This window comes from Theobroma cacao, chromosome 1 (genome assembly GCF_053813885.1).
Source record: "Theobroma cacao isolate CCN51 chromosome 1, ASM5381388v1, whole genome shotgun sequence".
Classification (NCBI taxonomy): Eukaryota; Viridiplantae; Streptophyta; class Magnoliopsida; order Malvales; family Malvaceae; genus Theobroma; species Theobroma cacao.
Genome location: NC_142639.1, coordinates 5,572,683 through 5,595,071, shown reverse-complemented (window position 1 = coordinate 5,595,071; position 22,389 = coordinate 5,572,683). Strand labels below are relative to the sequence as shown.

Below are 22,389 nucleotides of genomic sequence, written 5' to 3'. Positions count from 1 at the left end.
CTGCTAGTCAGTGGGTTCAAGTAAAAATATAAATGGATGAACCAATTGTCATAGTAACGGCTAGCTTTATTTGCATGGGATGGATATGAATTTGTCCACATTATGAATCTGGAAAAGCAGATAAATTTGTTTGCAAGCGCGTTAGATCTAAGCATTTTGAATCGGGTTGTTTCATTCTTTACTTATCATCATTCTCTACTCAGGCTCTTTTAAGCTTTGACCGAGGTGCATTAGGTAAGAAATGAGTGAGTAAAATCATTAAAGAAACATTTGTAGAAGGGAATTATCATAGCAATCATTCAGCCAAAGGACCTCTTTTGTTCTGAGATTGATACTCTCAATCATGGATCAAATACTTTGGCTTGTTGAGAGTTTATTAAGAGGCTAGAAACATCCATCTTTTAAGCATGGTTTCATGGATTGAGAAACTCAAAAGATAAGCCAGAGTGAGTGAGAGTCATGTTGATCATAGCCTATTGAAAGAAATAATTATCTGAATCCTTCTTCACATGAAAAGCAATTATTGCTGTATTTAGTGCAAAGGTAATGGCCACCAACCCCCGATTCAATTTAAATAATCCACCAAAGGCTTTTAAGCAAAGCAGTATCATAGTAAAAATTAAAAAAGTGAACTTTTCTTATGCTTGGATCATTATCAATTGGGCAAATTACCAAGCCTGGAGTAAAATCTACAATGTACACTAAGAACCCTTCAGATAAAACAACAGTCTCATAACAAAACTTTCTGCCAAATTACTTCCTTATCTTAACCAGTTATTGAAATTGTCGGGTTTCCGAGCATCATGTGATCCTGTGCTTGGTAATAAATTAATATCACAGACGTTAACATCCTAGAATACAGAGCTATTGCAGAAAGCTTCAAGCGTCTCTGAATTGGTTTCTTACGGGCCAATTTTCATTATCTCTTTTTTGCCTCAGCTCGGGATCAGAGCATTGCCAAAAGTCAAAATAAATTCATCAACTGTTGTGACCGTGACCCAGCACTCACATTCCATCTCTCTTTCTCTCTCTCTCTCTCGCCATTTCCTTATAACCATAAAATCTAAAAGAATCCGAAGTTAAAGACTGTATTTTACTCCTTTTAATGACCACTTTTTTATCTGTCCTAGTTCCTTGTTTATCTTTTCTTTTCACTACCTCCTAGTTGTGCAGTGAATGAATATAAAGTAAGAGTTTCGGGGTTTTGTCAAACTTGACAAAATAAATAAGTCAAGAACGAAGAGGAAGGAGTAAGTGGCTGAAGCGAATATGGATGTGAGAAGTAGAAGAGCCAGAGAAACCAGCCCAGACAGGGCCAAAGTCTGCATGCAGCCGAAGGTCGTGAAGTCCATTAGAAAAGTTCAAGTTGTTTACTATCTGACTAGAAACGGCCAGTTTGAGCATCCTCACTACATGGAAGTCACCCATTTGGTCAATCAACCACTTCGTTTGAGAGGTAATTAATTCTTCAAACTTTCATCTGCCCATCTGGCTAGTTCTTTCTTTTTTGTAATTGCTTGTTTCTCTTGTGGTTCTCATAGATGTAATGGAAAGATTCACAGCTCTCAGAGGCAAAGGAATGTCCTCTCTTTACTCTTGGTCCTGCAAAAGGTACATTTCCTTTTTTGTTCTTAAACCATCAAATTACTTTCTTTTCCTTTTTATCTCTGTTTCAGACTAATATTAGTGTTTGGTTATTAGGAGTTACAAGAATGGTTACGTATGGAATGACTTAGCAGACAATGACATTATCCATCCATCAGATGGGGCTGAATATGTACTCAAAGGCTCAGAATTGGTTGAAGGTTGCTCTGGTCAGCTACTTAGTTTCCATTCTTAACATTGCCATGAAAGTTTGACAAAACTACTTTTTATCCAAATTTTTTATTAGGTGGGATAATTTTTGTTTGTTGCAGAAAGATTGCAGCAACTGCAAATCAGCAACAGGGCGCCACATATTCAGGAACCAAGCATTCATGCCAAACAAAAATCCCCATCTTTTACTCTGACTCGACACAGGGGAGCCCAAGAAGCAGAGAGGACGGCATACGAAGAGCAAGAATTCGATGAAGAGGAAGAGGAAGAGGAAGAGTATGAATTAGATGAGGAGAAAACATCTTACACAAGCTCCACAACTCCTCACTCTCGCTGCTCAAGAGGGGTTTCTACCGATGAGCTTGAAGAGCAAGAAACAAATAACCAAGAACCCCAAAAAAACATCTCTGAGCCAACTCAACAGGACTCTTCCCTTCTATCAACTTCTTCCATCCTCTCTGAAAAACAAAACCCAAGCAAAAACAGTACTTCCAAGCGGTTTGAAGATGGTGACCCAGTTGCCTCTGGATCAGCGCCAAGTCGCAATTCGGTTCTGCTTCAACTTATTGCATGCGGGAACTTAGCTGTTACTAAAGCAAAAAACGTGCCTACAATGAAGCAAACGGTCCCAAACAATGTGGCGAAGAAGAGTGAAAATTTGCATAGAGGGGTTCTTTGTAAGAGTGCATTGAAGGTTGCTGAAGATGATCAGATAATAAGCTGCATGTCTGAGAATCCAAGGTTTGGTAATTTACAGGCTGAAGAGAAGGAGTATTTCAGTGGCAGCATTGTGGAGTCAATGAGTTCTGAGAAGCGAGTTGTGGCTGAGCCAGTGCTTAAAAAATCCAATTCCTATAATGAAGAAAGGTGATTCATTTGGTTCCTGTTTAAGTTTGCCATTTTCTTGGCAGAAATAAAATACTTGACAATGCACCGTTTGATGCAAAGATTGACATATTGCATGCAAACATCATTTTAGTTGATAGGAATAGAATATTGATTAATCTACTTTTCAATCCCAAACCACTCTCTCTTCTTGGAAGAGTAACTATTTGTCTTGGTAAACTTTCTGAGTATCCGAATCATCTTACAGCATCACTATTAGTTGTTTGGTACCTAAATCATAGAAGTAAATGCTTTTTCTTTTATTTTTGGTTTGTTTTGGCACATTGACTTACTTAAGTTCTGATTTACCAGGAGCTGCAAGGCTGGACTGAGCGAAACAGTGGAAGAGGAGAAAAAAGACAAGGCAGTTATAGGAAAATGTATTCCTAGGAAGAAATTACCATCATCAAAACAAAGCAGAAAATGAGGGGTGAACAGAGTAAAAGTAGATGGGGCGGTAATTATTGTAAGCAGATAGGTGTGTATTAAAGGCTATAGTTATCATGATTAAGTGAAGTGCTGTGGTTCAGTAAAGTTGTTAAAAGTAAAATGTAAAAGGATGCAGCAATTTTTCTGTCCTTTTGGATCTGGTTGCAGGAATTATACGGACTACAACTACTATTTGTCTGGAGTAATTGTTCAGAGTTTCTTTTTATTAAACTTTTCTTTAAATATGGTAGATAGCCTTTCTTCATTATCAAGTGTGTGTGTGTGTTTTTTTTCTTTTGAAAGAAAATGAGATATAAACTCAATTCTTTAATTAAAACAGATGCATGTTTTTAACACTAAATTGAATACCCATATAAGAATAAGAGTATCATCACATTTTATGGTGAAAAGTAGTGATGGAGATAGTATTTGTATGTACAAGAGTGTGGAAAATGTTAGGAGTGGAGGAGACCACGAGTTGGTGATGGATGTGTTGGCATGAGCTATAATAGAAGATCCTGTGGAGAGATTTATAGAGATTCCTTTTTTATTTGTTTTCATTAATTATGAAATTTCAATAATCCTAGCCTAGATTTATGTTATTACCTTCCAAAGATAGATTTTTGTACGTGTTCTATAAGCATTCTCTTGTATTCAAAAAGGCCTTGAATGAAATATACCATTTTATCATGGAATCAGAGCAATAGACTCTACTGTGGAATAGCAGAAAGAAGGAAAACTAAACACACAAGATTGAGAGCGATGGGAGAACGTACTCCCTTAACGAAAAATTCCCAAGGAGATAAGTCATCCCTTGCAAACTTAACATCCAAAATATCTCAGATGCTGAACCAGACTTCAACCACAGCGAGTCATGAATCTACCGCTGCACCGATCGGCATCAAGTTGGTCGACACCAATTATGGACTTTGTAGATGATTGCACACGAATGACCTGGTTTTATTTGATGAAAAATAAGAATGAAGTGTTTGGACTCTTTCACTCTTTCCAAAACATGATCAAGACCCAATTCTCTGCTGAACTTCGCATTCTTTGATCTGACAATGGTGGGGAATATGACAATAATCAGTTACAAGAGTATTTCCAAAAAAATGGTTTGTATCATGAAACTTTTTGCTCTCAAACACCTCTACAAAATGGTATTGCGGAGCGAAAAAACAGACATATCCTCGAAACAGCTCGAGCTCTCTTAACAGCAACACATGTACCCCGACGTTATTGGAGAGACGCAGTTGTTCCTGCTGTTTACTTGCTGAATCGAATTCCATCTCGAGTCCTGAACTTTGAAACTCCATTACAAGTTCTTGCTCACCGTGTACCATTGCCTTCCGTCTTGATGCTTCCGCCCCGAATATTTGGATGTGTGGCTTATGTGCATCATCACAAAAATCAGCGAACCAAACTTGATCCATGTGCTATCCATTATGTCTTTCTGGGGTACGCAGCACATAAAAAAGGTTATCGATGCTATGATCCCATTGCCAGGCGTCTTTATACCACAATGGATGTTACCTTTCTTGAATCTGAAACTTTCTTTCCAAAACCAAACTCTCATTCTTCTCTTCAGGGGGAGCTGCTTGGTGAAGAACAGAATGTGAATAGTTGGGAAAATTGGCCAAGCTTTGACGATACAAACTTTAAAGAACATGAAATTGATGGCATGACCAAATCTGATGGAGCTCAATTACTATCGTTTGCTCTAGTTGAAACTCAACCAAGGCTTGAAAAAACTCAAGGTGATCTAGGTATGGAACCAATGATGGAATGAGAGCAGAAGAAGCGAATGATGATGACGAGACAGAGTGAACAAGAACAAGAACAGCCCATCCCTCACACTTTGGTACCAAATGACCACTCTCTTGAAAATACTTTTAAGCTACAATCTCTAAACTCCTCTTCTCCTGATAATACTATAGATGATTCTGTTGGCTACAAATTACCTGTCAGACATAATCGTGGTAAGCCATCAAATCGATACTCACCAGACCATGAAGGAAAAAGGACGAAGTACCCGATTGCCAACCATATTAGTACCCAGAAACTAGCACAACTCCTCAAAGCCTTTGTATATTCTAAATACAATACAAGAGGCCTTAAACGACCCAAAGTGGACCCAAGCAATAACTGAAGACATGGATTGGGAGAACACCCAAACCAAATACCCACAAATAGAGAAAGGTACCAACGACTTATGGGCAAACTGATTTACTTCTCATACACGGCTGGATATTGCCTATGCTGTGAGTTTGGGAAGTCAATTCATGCATAATCCTAGTAAAGAACATATGAATGTTGTACTTCGAATCCTACAGTACTTGAAGTCTTCTCCAGGAAAAAGGCTCATGTTTAGGAAATATAATCATTTAAATATTAATGGTTATACGGATACGGATTGGGGTGGAAGTATTACTGACAGAAAATCTACATCAGGATATTTCACTTTCGTGGGTGGCAACCTAATCACTTGGAGAAGTAAGAAGCAAAAGGTGGTTGCATTGTCTAGTGCAGAAGCTGAGTTTAGAAGCATGGCTAAAGGCCTCTGTGAGCTTCTTTGGTTAAAGGAGTTATTGAAAGAGATTGGTTATTCATCCGGTTCAGCAATGAATCTGTTTTAATAGAGCTGACATAGAGATTTCACAAGACCCAATTCAACATGACTGGACAAAACATGTTGAAGTTGACCGACATTTTATCAAGGAGAAGCTCGAAGCTAAGATAGTTCAATTTCCATTTGTAAAGTTAGAAAAACAGTTGGTAGACATCCTTACAAAGGCAGTCTCAAGCAAAGTTTTTAATAACTAACTAGACAAGTTGGGCATTGGAGACATTTTTGCACCAACTGGAGGGGGGTGTTGGCATGAGTTGTAACAGAAGATCCTATGGAGAGATTATAGAGATTCCTTTTTTATTTGTTTCTACTAATTATGAAATTGCAATAATCCTAGCCTAGATTTATGTTATTACCTTCGAAAGATAGATTTCTATACATGTTATATAAGCAGCCTTGTATTCAAAAAGGATGTGAACGAAATATACCATTTTATCAGGATGCTCCTGCTGTTGGGTCTGGTACATATGCAGGGTGAGAATGGGAGTTGTAAATTCGTTTTGCATTTTAGGTCAACTGGTTGTTGGGTAAAAGCGGTTATTAATGTAGATGAGGTAAAACATTAGGGTCAGCCAGTTCAATTCCTCTTCAAAAGGTGCATAACCATGACCCCTTTGAGGGGCATAAGATTATGTGCAGATCGCCTCTCTAGACCCTCTTAATCATATATATTGGATTGGATTCTCAGCAAGTATAGTTTAGTTTCATTTATCAAAATTTATATTTATTGTTGCCTGCATTGTATGTAAATATTTATTTTTTATTTTTTAAAATAATGGTTTTATATGAAATTCAAATATTTATCAAGTGTGAAGTTAATTGCCAATAAATAAAAAAATAATTATATATAATTGAAAATTTTTATTATTAATTTATAAATTATTTAATACTACTAGAATTAATATATATAATTTTTAATAGAAGTAAATTAATGCAATTAAAATTTTTATCTATAAATTAGATAAATCTTATTAATGTTTATAATAAACAACAATTTTGGTGAAAATCATTCGATACAACTAAAATTTTTTCATATTTATATAATACATAAATCTTTTTAATATTAATAAAAAAATTGCAAATAGCAATTTAGAAATATAATGAACAAATATGACCAATTTTGTCAATCAAAAATTTTTCTAATATCTGTACTTTTAAATGTATTATAAATTTTTAGCCAAAATTTTTTGTTTAGTAGAGACAATTATGATTATTATAAGTTGAATATCATTAACAATTAGAGGTGTCCTTGGATTGGGTACAAGTCAAAGCTTACTGAGCCTCCTTTCTTAAAGCCAAGCTTGAGGCCAATCAGGTTTGTCATTTTATTATTAAAATAACAATATATTATTTTATATTAATATTTTAAATATATGTTAAGATTAGAATTTAATAAAATATAAAATTATTAATAAAATAAATTAATGAAACTGGATCAAGTTTAGATTAGGCCCAGAAGCTTGGATGGATAGCTCGACTACTAATGACAATTGAGAAAAAAATTAAAATTTATTAAATAGAAAAAAAATTATTTATAAATTTAAAAAATTCATCCCATTTTTCACTAAATATCACTGAGATTGAAAGCTGAGCAGCCGATGCCTACCTCTATATGGGTACAGATGCAATATCTCCTACACCAACTCCCAGACAGGCAAAGGCCGAAACCCCTCCAGCCAGGCCCCACCCAAAGCGAGAAAAGGTCATCTGTGAATTTGACAACGCCAGTGGCTATTGGCTAGGACCTTAGGTGATCAGTCCTATCCTACCACGACTGGCCCATTGGGTAGTTATTTCAAAGAGAAATTTAGACTCTCGGCTTCAATAGCCCAAAAACCCTACAAAAGACAAAATGCCCTGCTTAAAATTACATAATTGCCATTTTAGAATTGTATAGCATTGCTCTTTTTTTGGTAATAATTTATATTATATGAGATACATAAAAGTATAAAATATTATATCATCTTTTGATTTATTTAGATATTAGATTTAAAATAAAAATATAATGAGAATAATAACTATTTATTTGCTAGTTCGAAGCAACTTTTATTTTTTTAAAAAAAAATTTCAATTATATTTTTAGAATTGTATGATATTATGTGTAACAATAATATATATAGACACTTTGTTTATAAGTAAACACAAAGGAAAATAACTTATTTTTTATTTTTTAACATCATGTATTTTTTTTTTCATATTTTTAATTCTCCGCAACACTTTTAATATCAGATATATACTCAAAAATCTCAAATCACAAATGTTCACAAATAATTTTTACAAAACAATTTTCAAATGTATTTCTTTTTAATTCAAGTTTTTTTAATTTGCAAAACCGGCTTATAAAATCTAAAATTCTTATTTAAATCTCAAGGCATTTTTGGCTACTTGATTTAAACCCAAATTCTTATCCAAATGGGATTTCTTGATAAAGAAAAACTCACAGTTACTTGAGTTTTTCGATAATTCATTACCATTTAAGAAGAAAAAAAAAATCATGCTTGTTTGTGAGCTTCATGTGATGCAGCTATAATTGACTTTTGATCCAAAATTTACGCACGCCTCATGCACATGATTTCCCTCTTGTTCATCTTAAAAATTCATTAAATATTTAGCCACTTTGTTGAAAAAAGAAATTGCAAAATACCATGGTTTTGTCATAGGGATCCATAACATACATTAAAGTCAAACTGACCACCTTTGCTTTTCTTTTCTTTTTGTTTTTTGTTCATGTCATAGGGACGCAATCACTTTTCTTCCCTGCTTCCCCTTCCATTAAGTTCGCATTTGCACATGCATGTTAATTTAAGTTTCTACATGATGCTGCCTCCCTAGTTTTACATTTGGTTACTAGTATTTTGAGTATAGCTCTCTGCATGGCGTGAGGGCCTTACTTTTGAATGACATTATTGCAATTTAGGCTGAAACACAAGCCGGCTTCAGATAATGATAAAGGCAGTACTATTTCCGCAGCCCAATCAGAACGATGAGCATTACAGTATTGTTCTTGGAATTGTAAATGCTACCTAATTGATTAAGCTTTGGTCAACGAAATTAGGAAGCTTATGCTTAGAAATTCCACTTCAGAATTGCAATGCAATACGCGGTTTGGGCACAAAGGTATAATAACTAGTTACTTAATGTTGCTGGTTTAAGGTATCTAAGAAATCTCATCTTTATTACATTGTTGGGGAGTAGCATAATTTATTGTTTGCAGAATCCATAAACTCAATTTGGCGCAAACGGAGGATTTGGCAAGTGGATCTGACCGACCCCCAATTAATTGCAAAATTTGAGAACAAAATGCCGCAAGATGCGAAATCTTTCAATATTGTTCCTGCATGTGACCAACTTCAAAGTCCCCCAACTATTGAAACTTTACACATGAACAACCCCTATAAAATATCACTCTCTTTCCCCCTATATTTTCCGTTTTCAGTCTTTCCTTCTCCTTGGATAAGCCATTTTTCTACTACCTTTTCTTCCCAAGGCAATGGCTACTAAATTGTTCTTGTTGCTTGCTCTCTGTGTTCTCCCTGTGCTCGTCAATGCACGCAGGGAACCTTTCCGTATTGTCGGCAAAGTTTACTGTGATGGCTGTCGTGCTGGCTTTGAGACATCTAAATGCTCTTACATACCTGGTATAATTTAGTCTTTCTTTTTCTATTATGATTTGTTTTTGTTTAATGCTTAATCTTAATAGTTCTTTCATGGTTTTTTTTTTCCAGGTGCAACGGTTGAAATCAAGTGCTACGACAGGACCACTTTAAGTCTGAAATTCAGCGTTGGGGCAGTGACTGACTCAACTGGAACATATGACATTTTGGTTGAAGATGACCACCAAGACCAAATATGCTATGCCACTCTTGTTAGCAGCCCCATTCCCAGCTGCAGAAATGCGGATCCTAGACGTAACAAGGCTACTGTCATTCTCACCCGCAGCAATGGTGTCATTTCCAACCTTCACTATGCAAACGCAATGGGATTCCTCCAGGATGAGCCAGAGGCTGGCTGCCAAGAATTGCTCCAGAAGTTATTGGAGGATGATGCATAGAGAATTTATGTACTTCTTGTTGTTTTAGCCTGGTGTTTCTCTTGATTTTAGGCCTAAGACATGTTGATCCATATTCACCCGTCATTTTCCTGATGATCGGTGCACATGTCTCTCCTACTCATTGAAAAAAACGAATGTTTTACATTATGTCTTTTCGTCTATTGGAATATGGTATAATACTAGATTTATTGATTGGGTAACTTAATTGTGGTCTTTCATTTTGTTTATTGGATGGTTCGTATGGGTTCGAAATGGGATCTTGTTGCCATTTAGAAAGTCATGTCCTGGGCCATCGTTCCTAACACAACAAAACATTAACAAACTGATCATTAGTCTCGAAACCCACACCTCATTCCATTGTCACAAAATATTGATCCATAACTTTTCGACCCAATTTGTTACTTCCATTTTCTAAACTAGTTAAATTTTTGCATTAAATCAAATCTAATCTTCTTCAAATAAAGGAATGCATAATATTTATCTGCAAATGCTCAGATGCATCATCTCTTTTAGTTTGTAATGCATCACTATTATAAAGCTTGATAATTATAATTGGGGACAAACATGTAAAGCCAGCAAAGCTGTAACAACTTGCTTAAACTTTGTAATTAAATATATTAATTAGCATTTGTCAGAATGGTAGAAAATTATGATAGACAATTGCAAATTCAGTATAAGATTTATGAGCTTGGCTTGGTTAAATATGGTTCAACCTGAACTTAAACATGATTAATTAGTCCTATGTTTTTCTAAAAAAAAAAAAAAGCTAGAATGAATATAACCCAAATCTTACTATATTATTAGGGAAAAAATACACAATAATCTAAATTTTATATTATTCCATATTTCTTTCAATTTCTCCATCAAATCTTGATTCATGTAACAGATTCGTGTGTGACCAGGATCTAGCAGGCCAAGTCGGGCCCATGTCATGATGGATCAAAAAAAAAATTCTCATAAAAGGACGACAATGTCAGTTACGTATGTTGCCAAGCCACTTTTGCATTGGCGAAAGAGTCTCCGCCACCCCCCCTCGCCGTTTCCCTGCTAAATTAATACGAACTGTCACTTCTCTTTTAAAATTTCCATTCCCTGGTATCTCTTGTCTCTCATAACCAACAGTTCTTTGCCTGTTCTATTCATACCCATTTGACCTCCCCAGTGAGTTCTATCTTTATCTTCCCCTCTGCTTTCCCTTCTTGTATTTAAACTATTTGATTTTTGCTTTGCAATGGCGTTGTTTAGTTAATTTTTTCACCTTCCTTTTACCCATTACACCTTTGATGAATACGTTGTAGGTTTTGTTTGATTTCATTGAGTTACTTATTGGAAAGTGGAAATCTTATCTGCCTTCCCAGAATCCCAGTTATTTATTGCATGCTGGAATTCGTTTTTTGGGGGTGGGTTTTGTCTTTTACTATTTTATAGTGAAGTTGACATGAGACAGTCTAGTTGAATCTCAGCTCAGGTGGAGTTTTATTCTGATTTTTTTTTAAGACAAAAATGTTATGCAAATTAAGGAATTAATAATTTGGCTTGATTTTAAACTGGGTTTTCGGATTGAATTAACTCACGTTAAGGAGTCATGTTGAGGAGGACAAATCTGTTATAAATCAATCATTCGTTTCCTTAAGTTTAACTCTGGCTATGTTTAGTGGGGATTAGGTCTATTTTCAATCTCTAATTCTGTATGAAATTACTCAATTATAAGCTTATTAATGAAATTTAGTGCAGTCGTTTGCACATCAGGTTCTTATTAATCTTGCAATGGCAGTAATCGTCAGCATTAGTATTTTATGAAATAGTATTGTCCAGTCCATAGAAACATATCTTGTAATATTAATTTACTGCTGGCTTGATTGGTCGGTTACATTGGATTGTTAAAATTGCCACTGGCATGTTTCACCAAACAGTAGAGACCATTCAGCTGAAGTCATGTGGTGATGATAGGGGCTCTGTAAAGAAATTTTGGGAATTACTCATCGAAGTTTACCTCAAAGGGTTTTGCAGTTGACGTTAGATTGCTAACAAAAGGAAGTTCTATGTCTAGACAGTCTAAGTTGCACCTAGTTCATCATTGTCTTCTCATTCTTCACTGGTGGATCCAGTTTCATCTATCTCACATGATAAAAATGATCACAAAAAGAAGAGATCGGATGAGTTTATCTTATCCTAAACTAATTATATATATTGCCTATGTTAGGAAACATTCTCCTGTTTAGTTTTAAATGAGGAAAAGTCTCTGGTGCTTCATGTTTTCCGCTTGCTATTGTTAACTATGGAGATTAAGGTACGTGTCCTCTTTTAATCTTGGCTTTGTGAATTTTGTTGTAATGGAATCTTCTTTGATATTAATTCGACATAATGAATCTCTAAGGAATGAGAAAAATTTGTTCACTGGTTGTGTTGATGGTCCTTTAACCATGAAAGGTGTAAGGGAGCTGTCGAAGCTGGCAGGAGAATAAGCAATACACCTGTCGACACAATCTATACATCATTACTGATTCGTGCACAGATGACAGCTATGCTTGCCATGACTCAACACTGCCACAGAAAGGTGTCTCCTCAATGGACTTCAAGGCATCATTGTAGGCATTGACAATTGAAGTAATTGCTTGAATTGGTGTTTCCTGTTTTTGTATCATGCTTCTATCTAGGTTCAGAAATGATTTGATTATTGCTTCCATTCTATTTACAAACATCAAAATCAATTGATGGTACAGGACTTGGATCCTGCATTTAGCAGTTTCTAACAAGATGCATGAAATGCTGATGCTTTCTATGATTTGAGATCCCACATATAGTCTGTTCAATAAAATGCAAGAATTTAACTTTTTCCAGGGTACCCTGGTAACTAATTCAAGAAATTTCATGTACACAAACACACATACAGACACAGATACATACATGACTTAAAAGTTCTATAAGTTTCATTGCAAAGGGATTTCTCAAATGGTCAATCTTAAATTGAAATTAACTTTATTGATATTCACAGTAGTATATATGCCTCATTACGATTTTTTTTTATTTTGCCAAATTCTCTGTAAGAAAGAGATGGCTTAATCCCTAGTACGTTTTGCAGTTGCCTATCATAATGCATAGGGTGAGTGGTCAGGTTTCCAGCGAAGAGACCAAGAGGCAAGCTATTCCAGTTATAACAGCTAGGCGGATGAATGAAAGAATGTACATTATTATTGATATTTTCTTGTTTGAGCTTACAATTTCCTCTAAAACTAACAAAAAGTTTAATCAATTCGAATCCTGTGAACACTTGTTACGACCCAAATAAGTTCATATAAATTGTTGAAGTAGATATTATTCGAGCTAAATGTCATTGCATTTGATTTATTAGATCACCTGTTCCTTAAGCAAGGAGTCCAAGATCCTCTAAAATCATAACTTCGCAATTATAAAATGTGACTTAATAATGTTATTAATCATTAATCAAATCATACTTGGCTACTTTCCCATATTTAGGAAGGCAAGAACTTCTATCCTACATTACTTTCTTGTTTCTTGAATCTTGCTAAGTGATTCAACATATAATGGTAGTTTGGTAAAGAATATTTATTAAGGTTAAAGATTCTGTGTTGGTCAACAGAGTTAGACTAAATTTATAAGTTTCCTCGACACATTTTGTTATAAATTGACAGAGAAGAAGAGCAGAGCAGAGCAGAGGATGGAATGGACAAAAAAATGAAAATGATGCGTTGTAGAAGTGCGTAGACAGAGCAGCAAGCCATAAAGCAAATTCAAGTTTTTGTGAACTGTGACTCAACGGTTTCTTCTCTTGGCCTCTTTAAGTCTTAAACTCTCCGAAAGAATTGGCGCCAAAATCTCATCCTATCAAACGGATCACAAAAAATATTCTTTTTCATTATTCTTTCCCAAAAAATTAAAAGAAAAAAAAAAACCCTTTTTACAATTCATGAAGTACTCAAAGACTCCAGAATTTTCTTTTTCAATCAGCCTTGTTTGGATTCGAATCTTCGTAATTTGACGCTCTACACATTGGAAATTGGACAGTTATTTCGTACTATAATTTTTCGAAGTAACCTAATGAATGAAAGCCAACCTGGGGATGACCAAGGCCAATGCTTCAACCTCCTCCACTGCCACTACCACCACCACCGCTTCCACATCCTCCACTGTTACCTCTCCTGATAACTCTGTCAAGAATGACAAGAAAAAGAAGGTATACTTTACCCTTTGTGTTATTTCTCGATTTTATGCATGGGAACAATTGTTTCTATGTATGTTTGATTTGTTTAATTTTCAAATGTTGTTGGGATCAAGTCCATTATTCCAAAGATATTTACTTCCAAGAGACGGGTTAGAGGAGGCTCAGATGATGATTCTGTATTACCAGATTGTGGTGGAGTTTCTCCTGGTATGTATTACTCTTCTCTCTCTCTCAGACTATTTGAATCATTTTTAATGTTTTTTTTTTCTTGAGTTATTTAAATCGTTTATGGGATATCTATGTTTGGTAGATTTGGAGAAGAAGATTGCATCACGGAGAAAAGAATTTGTGGAAGTCTCTCCTTTCATGAGAAAAAGTTTCTCAGGTATGATGAATGTGTTAAGTGCAATGAGCCGTATTTTCCTTTCCATACCTTTGTTCTAGGCAGGATGTGGTTATGAAAATGTTGATATTTTATAGTTATAATAATAGGGGATGACAGCTTTCATTGCTTTTATGTGTAAAGGGTATAAGCCACGTATCCCCGGCGCAGGAAGACTAAATTTTTTCTTATCTGCTGTAGAATTTTGGTAGCTTACCTAACAAGAAAAATTTTGATTTATAAGCCAGATATTTGTAATTGAAGGGGAAGAAACATAAATGGATCAGTGGAAGTTTCAGCTCTGATGTTGACCCTTTGGCCTTATCATTGACAAATTGTTACTGTTAGAATCTAGAACTGGAAGAGGGACAAAAAAATAATGTACACCATGATGCTAATTTCTTATCTACTCCCAGAAAAACATGAAAGTGGAGGGTTAATCGAAGGGCTGAATCTCTCGAATTTCGAGTGTTCCATGGCACCGGTGACAGAAATTCGGGACTTTCGGTATGGATTCCTTGCTATCATTTGCCTGTTCAGTGAATTGTCATTTTACTTTTGATGAGGCCTATGTTATCTTACAGCAGGAATGCCATTTTTGGGCTTGCAGGATATTTGTTGCAACTTGGAATGTGGGAGGGAAGACACCCAACAGTGACATGAACCTGGAGAATTTCTTGCTAATGGAGAGCTCTGCAGATATATATGTCTGTGGGTATGTCTGACTCACGATTGTGTTCTTTCAGTTTCTGGTCTATGTCGGCTTTTTTTTATTAAGTATCGAACAATAACCCAAGCTCCATCCTAGAAAGAATAGTTTGGAGACACCTGTAGCAAGATCATAAGAAAGAAATAGTGTTAACTTTTTGTTTCCTGCTTTTATTGAAGTGATACATGACACTGTGATAACAAACTTACATGCAGAATTCCATCAGTGTTATTGTTGGAAACTGAAACTACCTAAAGTAAAGTGTATGAAGATTTGAAAACTGCAAGGTGATGAACCCCAGATTTGATATGACTTGCAGCAACTAGAAGTATAGTGCAATTATGATTTTCTTTTGGAATGATGGTTACTTGCCTTAGATGGATCTGATGTGTAATGCTTTGCAATTTATTGACTGCTAGTCAATAACTCTTTTATTGTTGTATATATACTTATGCTGAAGATTGAAGTAAATGAACCAACACATTGATAGCTCTTCAATATGGTTCCACAGACCTTTTCCTATTAAGTCTCGGTTCTCTTGGTGTTTCTTTTCTTGCTCATTCATGGCTGCTGTTCTTTTATCTTTTAACTTTGTTAAGCTTCTCTCCAAGACCAAAAATCCAACAGTTATTTTGAAAAAGCACTGCAATGAGAAGATTTTGGAGCTTGTTTTACTTAGAATATCGATTTCCCAGGTTTCAGGAAATTGTTCCACTCAATGCGGGAAATGTTCTAGTACTTGAAGACAATGAACCTGCTGCAAAATGGCTGGCCCTTATAAACCAAGCACTGAACAGGCCGCATCACGATGCTATCCACTCTTCTCCTGACTCTGGCCATGGTTCGAAACACTCTAACAGCAAAAACTCGAAGGAGTCAAAATCTCCTGCCAGTCTTCACTTTTTCCACAAACCTGCTCTCAAAGTCCTGAGTAAGAATTTCAGGGCTGATTGTAGCCTTCTGAAGACTTGCAACTGTCCTGTTGATTCGACAACTCGGGAGAAGCGAAGGCAAAAGAAGCTTAGTGATTTAACAAGTAAACTAGACCTTGGTCCCCTTCCTGTGCGTCCTGATAGTACTGTTGATGAGTTGGTTGCACTTTCTGATATGTCCCCACCTTTCTCGACTGGCCAGATGGGTTACCGCCTTATAGCTAGCAAGCAGATGGTTGGAATTTTCGTCTCAGTATGGGCTCGAAAGGAGTTAGTGCCATACATTGCTCATCTCAGGGTTTCCTCCGTTGGAAGAGGAATAATGGGACGCCTTGGCAACAAGGTTAACAATATATGAATGATGGTGATTTTATTTCTTCCAGGGATTCGATGCATTGTTTGGAGAAACTATTAATGCATGCAGCCTATATATTAAGCCATTTTCTTTTAAAAGCTAATCAAACAATCCAGGTTTTATAAATTAGCATATTCTGATCAATGATTGCATTGCTAGAAACCTGAATGACAATAATTTGAGAATGTTCTAGGTTAATTCATGCGGGACAATTACAATATTGCAGGGATGTATAGCAGTAAGCATGTCCTTGCACCAAACAAGCTTTTGCTTCGTTTGTAGTCACTTAGCTTCTGGCGAGAAGGAAGGCGATGAGCTCAAGAGGAATGCCGATGTTACTGAGATCCTTAAAGGCACACAGTTCCCCAAGATTTGCAGAACTCCGAATCATCGAGCCCCAGAGAATATCATTGAGCATGAGTATGTTTGTATTGATTTTAATTTTTTTTTACAATTTATTGACCTTTTTTTGGTTTCTACTATGCCTTTTATTTAACGATTATTGTTATAAATTAAAAATATTGCAGCCGAGTAATATGGCTTGGAGATTTGAATTATCGGGTAGCCTTGAGCTACGAGAAAACGAGGACCCTTGTGGAGGATAATGATTGGGACACCCTTCTGGAGAAAGATCAGGTCTGTCACTTTCTACTACTCCTGACCGTTAACGAAACAAGATTTTTAGATTAATAATTCTCACCGCCTAACTGTTGATTAATTAGTATAAAAATTTCTAGAAGCAACTGAGGAAGGGCATAATCTTTCTTCCCCTTTCTTAATATTCTAATGTTTCAGTTTTTCTATTCATATTTATGTTGATTGCATGACTAATGCTGTGTAATCTTTGTCTATTCTGGTCCTCTACCCCTCCCTTCCAGAAGAGAAGAACCCTAAACAAAAAAGAAAAAGAAAAATTCCGGTTGAAAATATTCTGCAGGGTGGTGAGAAAAAGAAGCAACCCCATCAGATTAGAAAGTAGTGATATATTCATAAGTCATGGCCACAACTTTCTTTTGTGTTAGACCTCTGGCTTAATGAAACAAGAAATATCCTAAATGATATGCCCCTTGTGGAAGAAAGAGGAGTGGGGGAGGATTGGAATTTACGGACAGTAATTCATAGGGGTTTGAAAATTGCATAGACATTGAGATAATGATGTCCACCCTTGTCATGAATAAGCAAGGTCAACAACAACAACCTGCTTTGCCATAAATTTGAGACACCAAAGTCAAAAGTCGGCCAGTCCTTCTCTCAATGTTGCTTCCATGCAAATCCAACCGAGTTCTCTTAATCAGTATGAAAATTATGTTTGGATTTATATCTTAGTCTCTATGGAAAGATAAGTGGACAACATGCATCGAATAGACAACTGAAAAGGAAAATACCGAGGATGAATAACATAGTATTGTTAACCTGGTTTATGTTTTCACTTGGCTGACCTGCTCTTTTCTATTGACTGCAGTTAAATATGGAGAGAGAAGCCGGAAGAGTATTCAATGGTTTCAAAGAGGGACGGATACACTTTGCTCCTACTTACAAGTATTCGCATAATTCAGATTCCTACGCTGGTGAAACTGTCAAATCCAAGAAGAAACGCCGAACCCCTGCATGGTATACTTTTCCCTTCATACATTGATGAGGGTGACTTGTAAACAGTTAATCGATTGCTAAACGGAAATGTTGATTCTCTTGAAATTGAAACATCACAGGTGTGATAGGATATTATGGCATGGTGCAGGCATTGAGCAATTATCTTATGTTCGAGGAGAGTCAAGATTCTCAGATCACAGACCTGTTTCTGCTGTCTTTTCTGTTGAGGTAGAAGTAAGAAGAAAATACGATAACAGATTCAGGAAAGGTTATTCCTGCGGCGGAAAGAGATTGGACTACGAAGATTTCATGCCTAAAAGGCATAGCTTCTATGAGCTCTAACTGAAAGCGTCATTTGTTTATTTTGTTTAGATCATAAAGTACTTTCAATCTTTTTTCTTTTTCTTTCTTCAGAGGCGGAATGAAATGTAACAAATGGTCTGAGAGATATATATAGTAGACTAGGATATAACTGCACTATATCTTTTGATGAAATGCGGCTTCCAAATACAACATAGGGGGAAACACTGACATCACCAGGAAGCAAATCTAAGGGAAAAGGGGGGAAAGGGAAAAGAAAAACAAAACCCCGCATAAAACTTCATAATCTTCTGCTTCAAGAGAATTTTGTCTAGTAAATAAACAGATTTCATTGAGCACATCAGCTGCTGGAAGTGAAGCCACTCATCTTTATGACAATCCATCAAATCCCATATCCCAGATCGAAGTTGATCCTTGATCATCAGAGTTCTCTCGCAATAATTGACACATATTCCAGTCCATGTCTCCTCTTTGAATCAGAAATTCTGCTGGCAATGGGAGATCTTCAATTGCAGCACCCAAATAGTCTATATAGTTTTGCGAAGTTATGCCAGATATATCCTCAACTTCATTCATTTGCATAATACCCTGCCGATCATTAGCTTTTGCTAGCTCCATATCTGGCCAACCAGTCATAGAAAGTGTACTCTGTGTACCATCCATGCTATCTGTATGCAATTTGGTCTGAGGACCGAACGAGTAATGACCATATGGAAGGATCTTTCCAGATATATCAGATTCTTCATTGTCTTCTTGGTTTATATCACTTACTTCAGACCGGTAGGCACAATTGGATTCATGGTCAGTCCTGAAGCTCCTGTCCCCGAAGCCTAATTCTAACGCGCTCTGTGGGCACTTGACATTCTGGCAAGCATATAATGTATTCAGGGTAACCTCTCGCTCAAAATTGCACTTCCTTTTTTCTCCAGAGCTGGCAATCTTCTCAGCATGCTTGCCTTTGTCATCTGTATTGATATGCTCGGAATCATCTCCCCCATCATCTTTTGCAGGTGAGATTTTGAGTCATTTTTCAGTCAGCTTCATAAGGGCTTCTTCACATGGTTAACCACTTTAGACCAAGTGGAAGTCTCTTTGGCTGTCTTCTTATCTTGCAAACACTTGGATTGTCTCACTAGCCTTCTCATCCTGTCCAAATTTGGGGACATGTGCTTGATCACTGCGGCCAAGACGCTGACTTTCCAAGCCTTTTTAAGGTCGTGGGGCTTTCTATAAGGAGGAGGACCATGTTCTTGGGCCACTCCTTGTTCACCCCACCAAATCTCGTTCCCTGTTGGCCACCAAGGAGGGGCTAAACCCTTCTCTAGTGGAAACCTCCTTTGTGGAGGCATGCAGTGTTGCATAAGAGCAGAGAGAAGTGATCCAAGAGTAGTATCCTGCAATTCCTGAAGTAGATGCATAAAAGAAGCAGGATCCAACTCACCTTGTTCAATAATTGCTGGCAAGAATTCAGCAACAGCAAGAGGAGCATTTTTGTCAAAATGAACCTTCTCTTTCCACCACTTGCGTAGACTATCAGATGAACCAGTAACAGGCTTACCCTTGTCGGGAACTATCCCATAAACGAACCCTTGTGCTTTGCAAACTTCCATGATTTTCACCATGCTTTTGAGGATGGAATCTTGAGCTCTGGACATCTTCTTGCGGCGAGATGCTTCTTCCCTGGCCTCCGACTGTGACTCCTGGTCATCCTCACGCTTTTGCTTCATGTTTTGTATCCGCAAACGATCCTTCCACATCCGCTTCTGGAGCTCGTCATAGATGATCTCCTCTCCTTCTTTTTCTCCATCCTCACCCGGCTCCATTTCATTACCAGGGCTAGAAGGTTCAATAAGCTCGCCAAGGAATTCCACCGTATCTTTTTCGCCTTGAAAGTAGCGCTCTTTCTTCAATCTTGGTAAGTAAAATGTCAATACTCTACTTGTGAGTCAGTGACCAAATGAAGAGTTACATGTATATATTAAATACCAATGGCGGTGTTAAGAATGACAAAATATGTGGAAGGCTTGACGGCAACATAAACAATTCCACGATGTTAGGAGGTTAAGTTTGATTCTTATTGAGAGCTAAAAGAAGGTGCGTGGTGTGAAGACGGGAGGAAATTGAGGAAATGGTTGCAAGTGTTACAAACTTGAGGCAACTTAGGCTAACAGACACCAGGCTGCTTACATTACTATTCATGTTACATGCAAGCTGGACACCTTACGCAATGGGATTGTTCATATCAGTTCACTCTATAAGCAAAGTTACGACTTACAAGTGTCCAAGTTTTAAGTGACATCCAGCTTTTTTTGATGATTTCTTTTTCTTCTTGGTCAGATTTATCAAGTTTCCTTTGATAGAGCTTTGATGTATTTAATGATGATTAATGCTGATGACACAACATCCAGCATAAGAAAATTTGAACGTCACATTTTTCTACCTGAAGTTCACATAATAATTTTTTTTTTAATTGAAGAAGGAGGGTTTCGAACCATACTCTTTAGGCAGAGAGATAATACATTAACCAATAAGCCAAATGCTTGAGTGCAAGTCCGCATAATAGTCCGCATAATATATAAACAAAGAAGAAATTATATATATATATATATATATATATATATATATATATATATATATATAAATTCCAATAACACCAGAGAAGAGCTCTACAGCAACACTTTAGATTAAAAAAAATAATAAAAATTTTGAATAAGAAAAATTTAACACATGATTTCATTATTTTTGTTGTTATTAGATGATGTTTATGTTATTTATATGAACAAAAAGTTAAATGTACTAAATATAGTGAAGGTAACACTTTTACAAGATCAAGATGAACCTTTTCGAGCATTATTTCATATAATATTTGAATAGCTTTATACGAATTTAAAAAATAATCTTAAATTTTAATAAGATTATTATGTTTCAAATAAAAATATTTAAATTAATGTTTTTTTAGAAAAGAACTATAACTTAATACCGAATTTGTTGTCAAAATAAGCAACTTCTGTAACGTGAAAGTATTAAATTGTTTGATGTTGTGAAAATTTTAAAAGGTTATGGCTCCCAAATAGAATATTGACAGAATTTGGAAACTTGTTTGGGCGGGTGTGGCACCTTTCAGGGTTAAGGTCTTTGTGTGGCAGCTTATCCATGGGAAAATAGCGGTTAAAGTCTTAAAGATGAGCTTGCTAACAGGGGACTGATGCAGAATAATTCATTGTTATTTGTGTTGTGTAACAAAGAAAGAGGGACATGTGATCACTTGTTCACGAAATGTAGTGAAACATGGGTTATATGGACAAGTTGGTGCAGGGCTTGTGAGTATGTGTGGTCTTCCCCGAAAGAAGTAAGAACGTTTTTTGAGTCTTGGATGGACTGTAGATTTGAGGGAGCTGATGGCAGAATCTAGAATATGGCTTATTTTGCTATCGCTTGTATGATTTGGAAATGCAGGAACGAGACCGTCTTTGCAGGCAAAGAATGGAATGCTAGTCAATGCTTGGAACTCGCAAAAATTAGAGTTAGCCTCTTGGGCCAATGCAAGATGGCCTCATGAGTATCTTTCGATGATAGACGTTTACAGACAGCCTCTTGCACATAGCAGATTAATTTGGACAAGAGAAGAGAGGCAAGAAAGGAATAAAATGGGAACTTCTAAAGATGGGAGAGATGAAAATTCAATGTCCGTGGGGCAGCTAAAAAGTGTTATGGGCCTGCTGGTACAAGTGGTATTCTTCGAGATTGCAATGGTGATGTTAAAATCATTTTTTTAAGTCCATAGGTATTATGGACTTGAATTAGATTGAACTAAAAGCTGTCAAGGAAGCTTTTTTTATTTTCATAGCTTCGATATGGGAAGACAGATGTAGATTAATAATTAACAGTAATTCCAGTAATGTGACGAAATGGATTCAAGAGCCGGTGACAACCCCTTGGAGGATGAGGAAATGTTTATTGCAGATTGCAAAACTCATAGCTGACCTGCCTAGCTTGGAAATTAGACACATCAAGAGCGAAGCCAATCAGAGGGCTGATAGCTTGGCAAAGAACGGAGCGCAACAATAAGTGGATATTTTAAGGATTTTTGAGTAATCATCCTTTTTTT

At 36.4% G+C, this 22,389-nt stretch overlaps 4 protein-coding genes and 1 long non-coding RNA gene across 8 annotated transcripts; 4 read left to right on the top strand and 1 right to left on the bottom strand.

The window, feature by feature from the left end:
• The first annotated feature begins 1,125 nt into the window (after positions 1-1,125).
• Positions 1,126-3,360, top strand: LOC18611604 (UPSTREAM OF FLC protein (DUF966)). 2 transcript variants are annotated; one of them, XM_007047945.3, is made up of 5 exons: positions 1,126-1,456; positions 1,542-1,611; positions 1,702-1,805; positions 1,917-2,682; positions 3,013-3,360. In XM_007047945.3, the coding sequence occupies exons 1-5, from the start codon at positions 1,270-1,272 to the stop codon at positions 3,125-3,127; spliced, it is 1,242 nt and encodes a 413-aa protein (XP_007048007.1). In that variant the 5' UTR covers positions 1,126-1,269; the 3' UTR covers positions 3,128-3,360. The 2 variants fall into 2 exon arrangements, with proteins under 2 accessions (XP_007048007.1, XP_007048006.1); XM_007047944.3 differs by having other exon boundaries at positions 1,702-1,814.
• Positions 3,361-9,192: 5,832 nt separating this feature from the next.
• Positions 9,193-10,061, top strand: LOC18611603 (protein DOWNSTREAM OF FLC-like). Its single transcript, XM_007047943.3, has 2 exons — positions 9,193-9,396; positions 9,484-10,061. The coding sequence occupies exons 1-2, from the start codon at positions 9,249-9,251 to the stop codon at positions 9,807-9,809; spliced, it is 474 nt and encodes a 157-aa protein (XP_007048005.3). The 5' UTR covers positions 9,193-9,248; the 3' UTR covers positions 9,810-10,061.
• Positions 10,062-11,109: 1,048 nt separating this feature from the next.
• Positions 11,110-13,068, top strand: LOC18611602 (uncharacterized). The gene is made up of 2 exons (XR_016024167.1): positions 11,110-12,416; positions 12,892-13,068. It is a non-coding gene; the product is annotated as an uncharacterized LOC18611602 (long non-coding RNA).
• A 1,081-nt stretch (positions 13,069-14,149) lies between these two features.
• On the top strand, positions 14,150-18,410 carry BST1 (DNAse I-like superfamily protein). Of its 3 annotated transcripts, XM_088803009.1 has the most exons (9): positions 14,150-14,199; positions 14,303-14,377; positions 14,791-14,881; positions 14,985-15,089; positions 15,779-16,358; positions 16,597-16,790; positions 16,898-17,006; positions 17,833-17,981; positions 18,080-18,410. In XM_088803009.1, exons 2-9 carry the CDS (start codon positions 14,359-14,361, stop codon positions 18,300-18,302), a joined length of 1,470 nt encoding a protein of 489 aa, XP_088659135.1. In that variant the 5' UTR covers positions 14,150-14,199; positions 14,303-14,358; the 3' UTR covers positions 18,303-18,410. The 3 variants fall into 3 exon arrangements, with proteins under 3 accessions (XP_088659135.1, XP_017971377.2, XP_088659134.1); XM_018115888.2 differs by lacking the exons at positions 14,150-14,199; positions 14,303-14,377 and having other exon boundaries at positions 14,642-14,881; XM_088803008.1 differs by lacking the exons at positions 14,150-14,199; positions 14,303-14,377 and having other exon boundaries at positions 14,642-14,881; positions 14,959-15,089.
• A 36-nt stretch (positions 18,411-18,446) lies between these two features.
• LOC18611600 (putative ETHYLENE INSENSITIVE 3-like 4 protein) lies at positions 18,447-20,190 on the bottom strand. The gene is given in 2 exon segments (XM_088803010.1): positions 18,447-19,337; positions 19,340-20,190. Coding segments are annotated over 2 exon segments (1,452 nt in total). The 5' UTR covers positions 20,105-20,190; the 3' UTR covers positions 18,447-18,650.
• Positions 20,191-22,389: the final 2,199 nt, after the last annotated feature.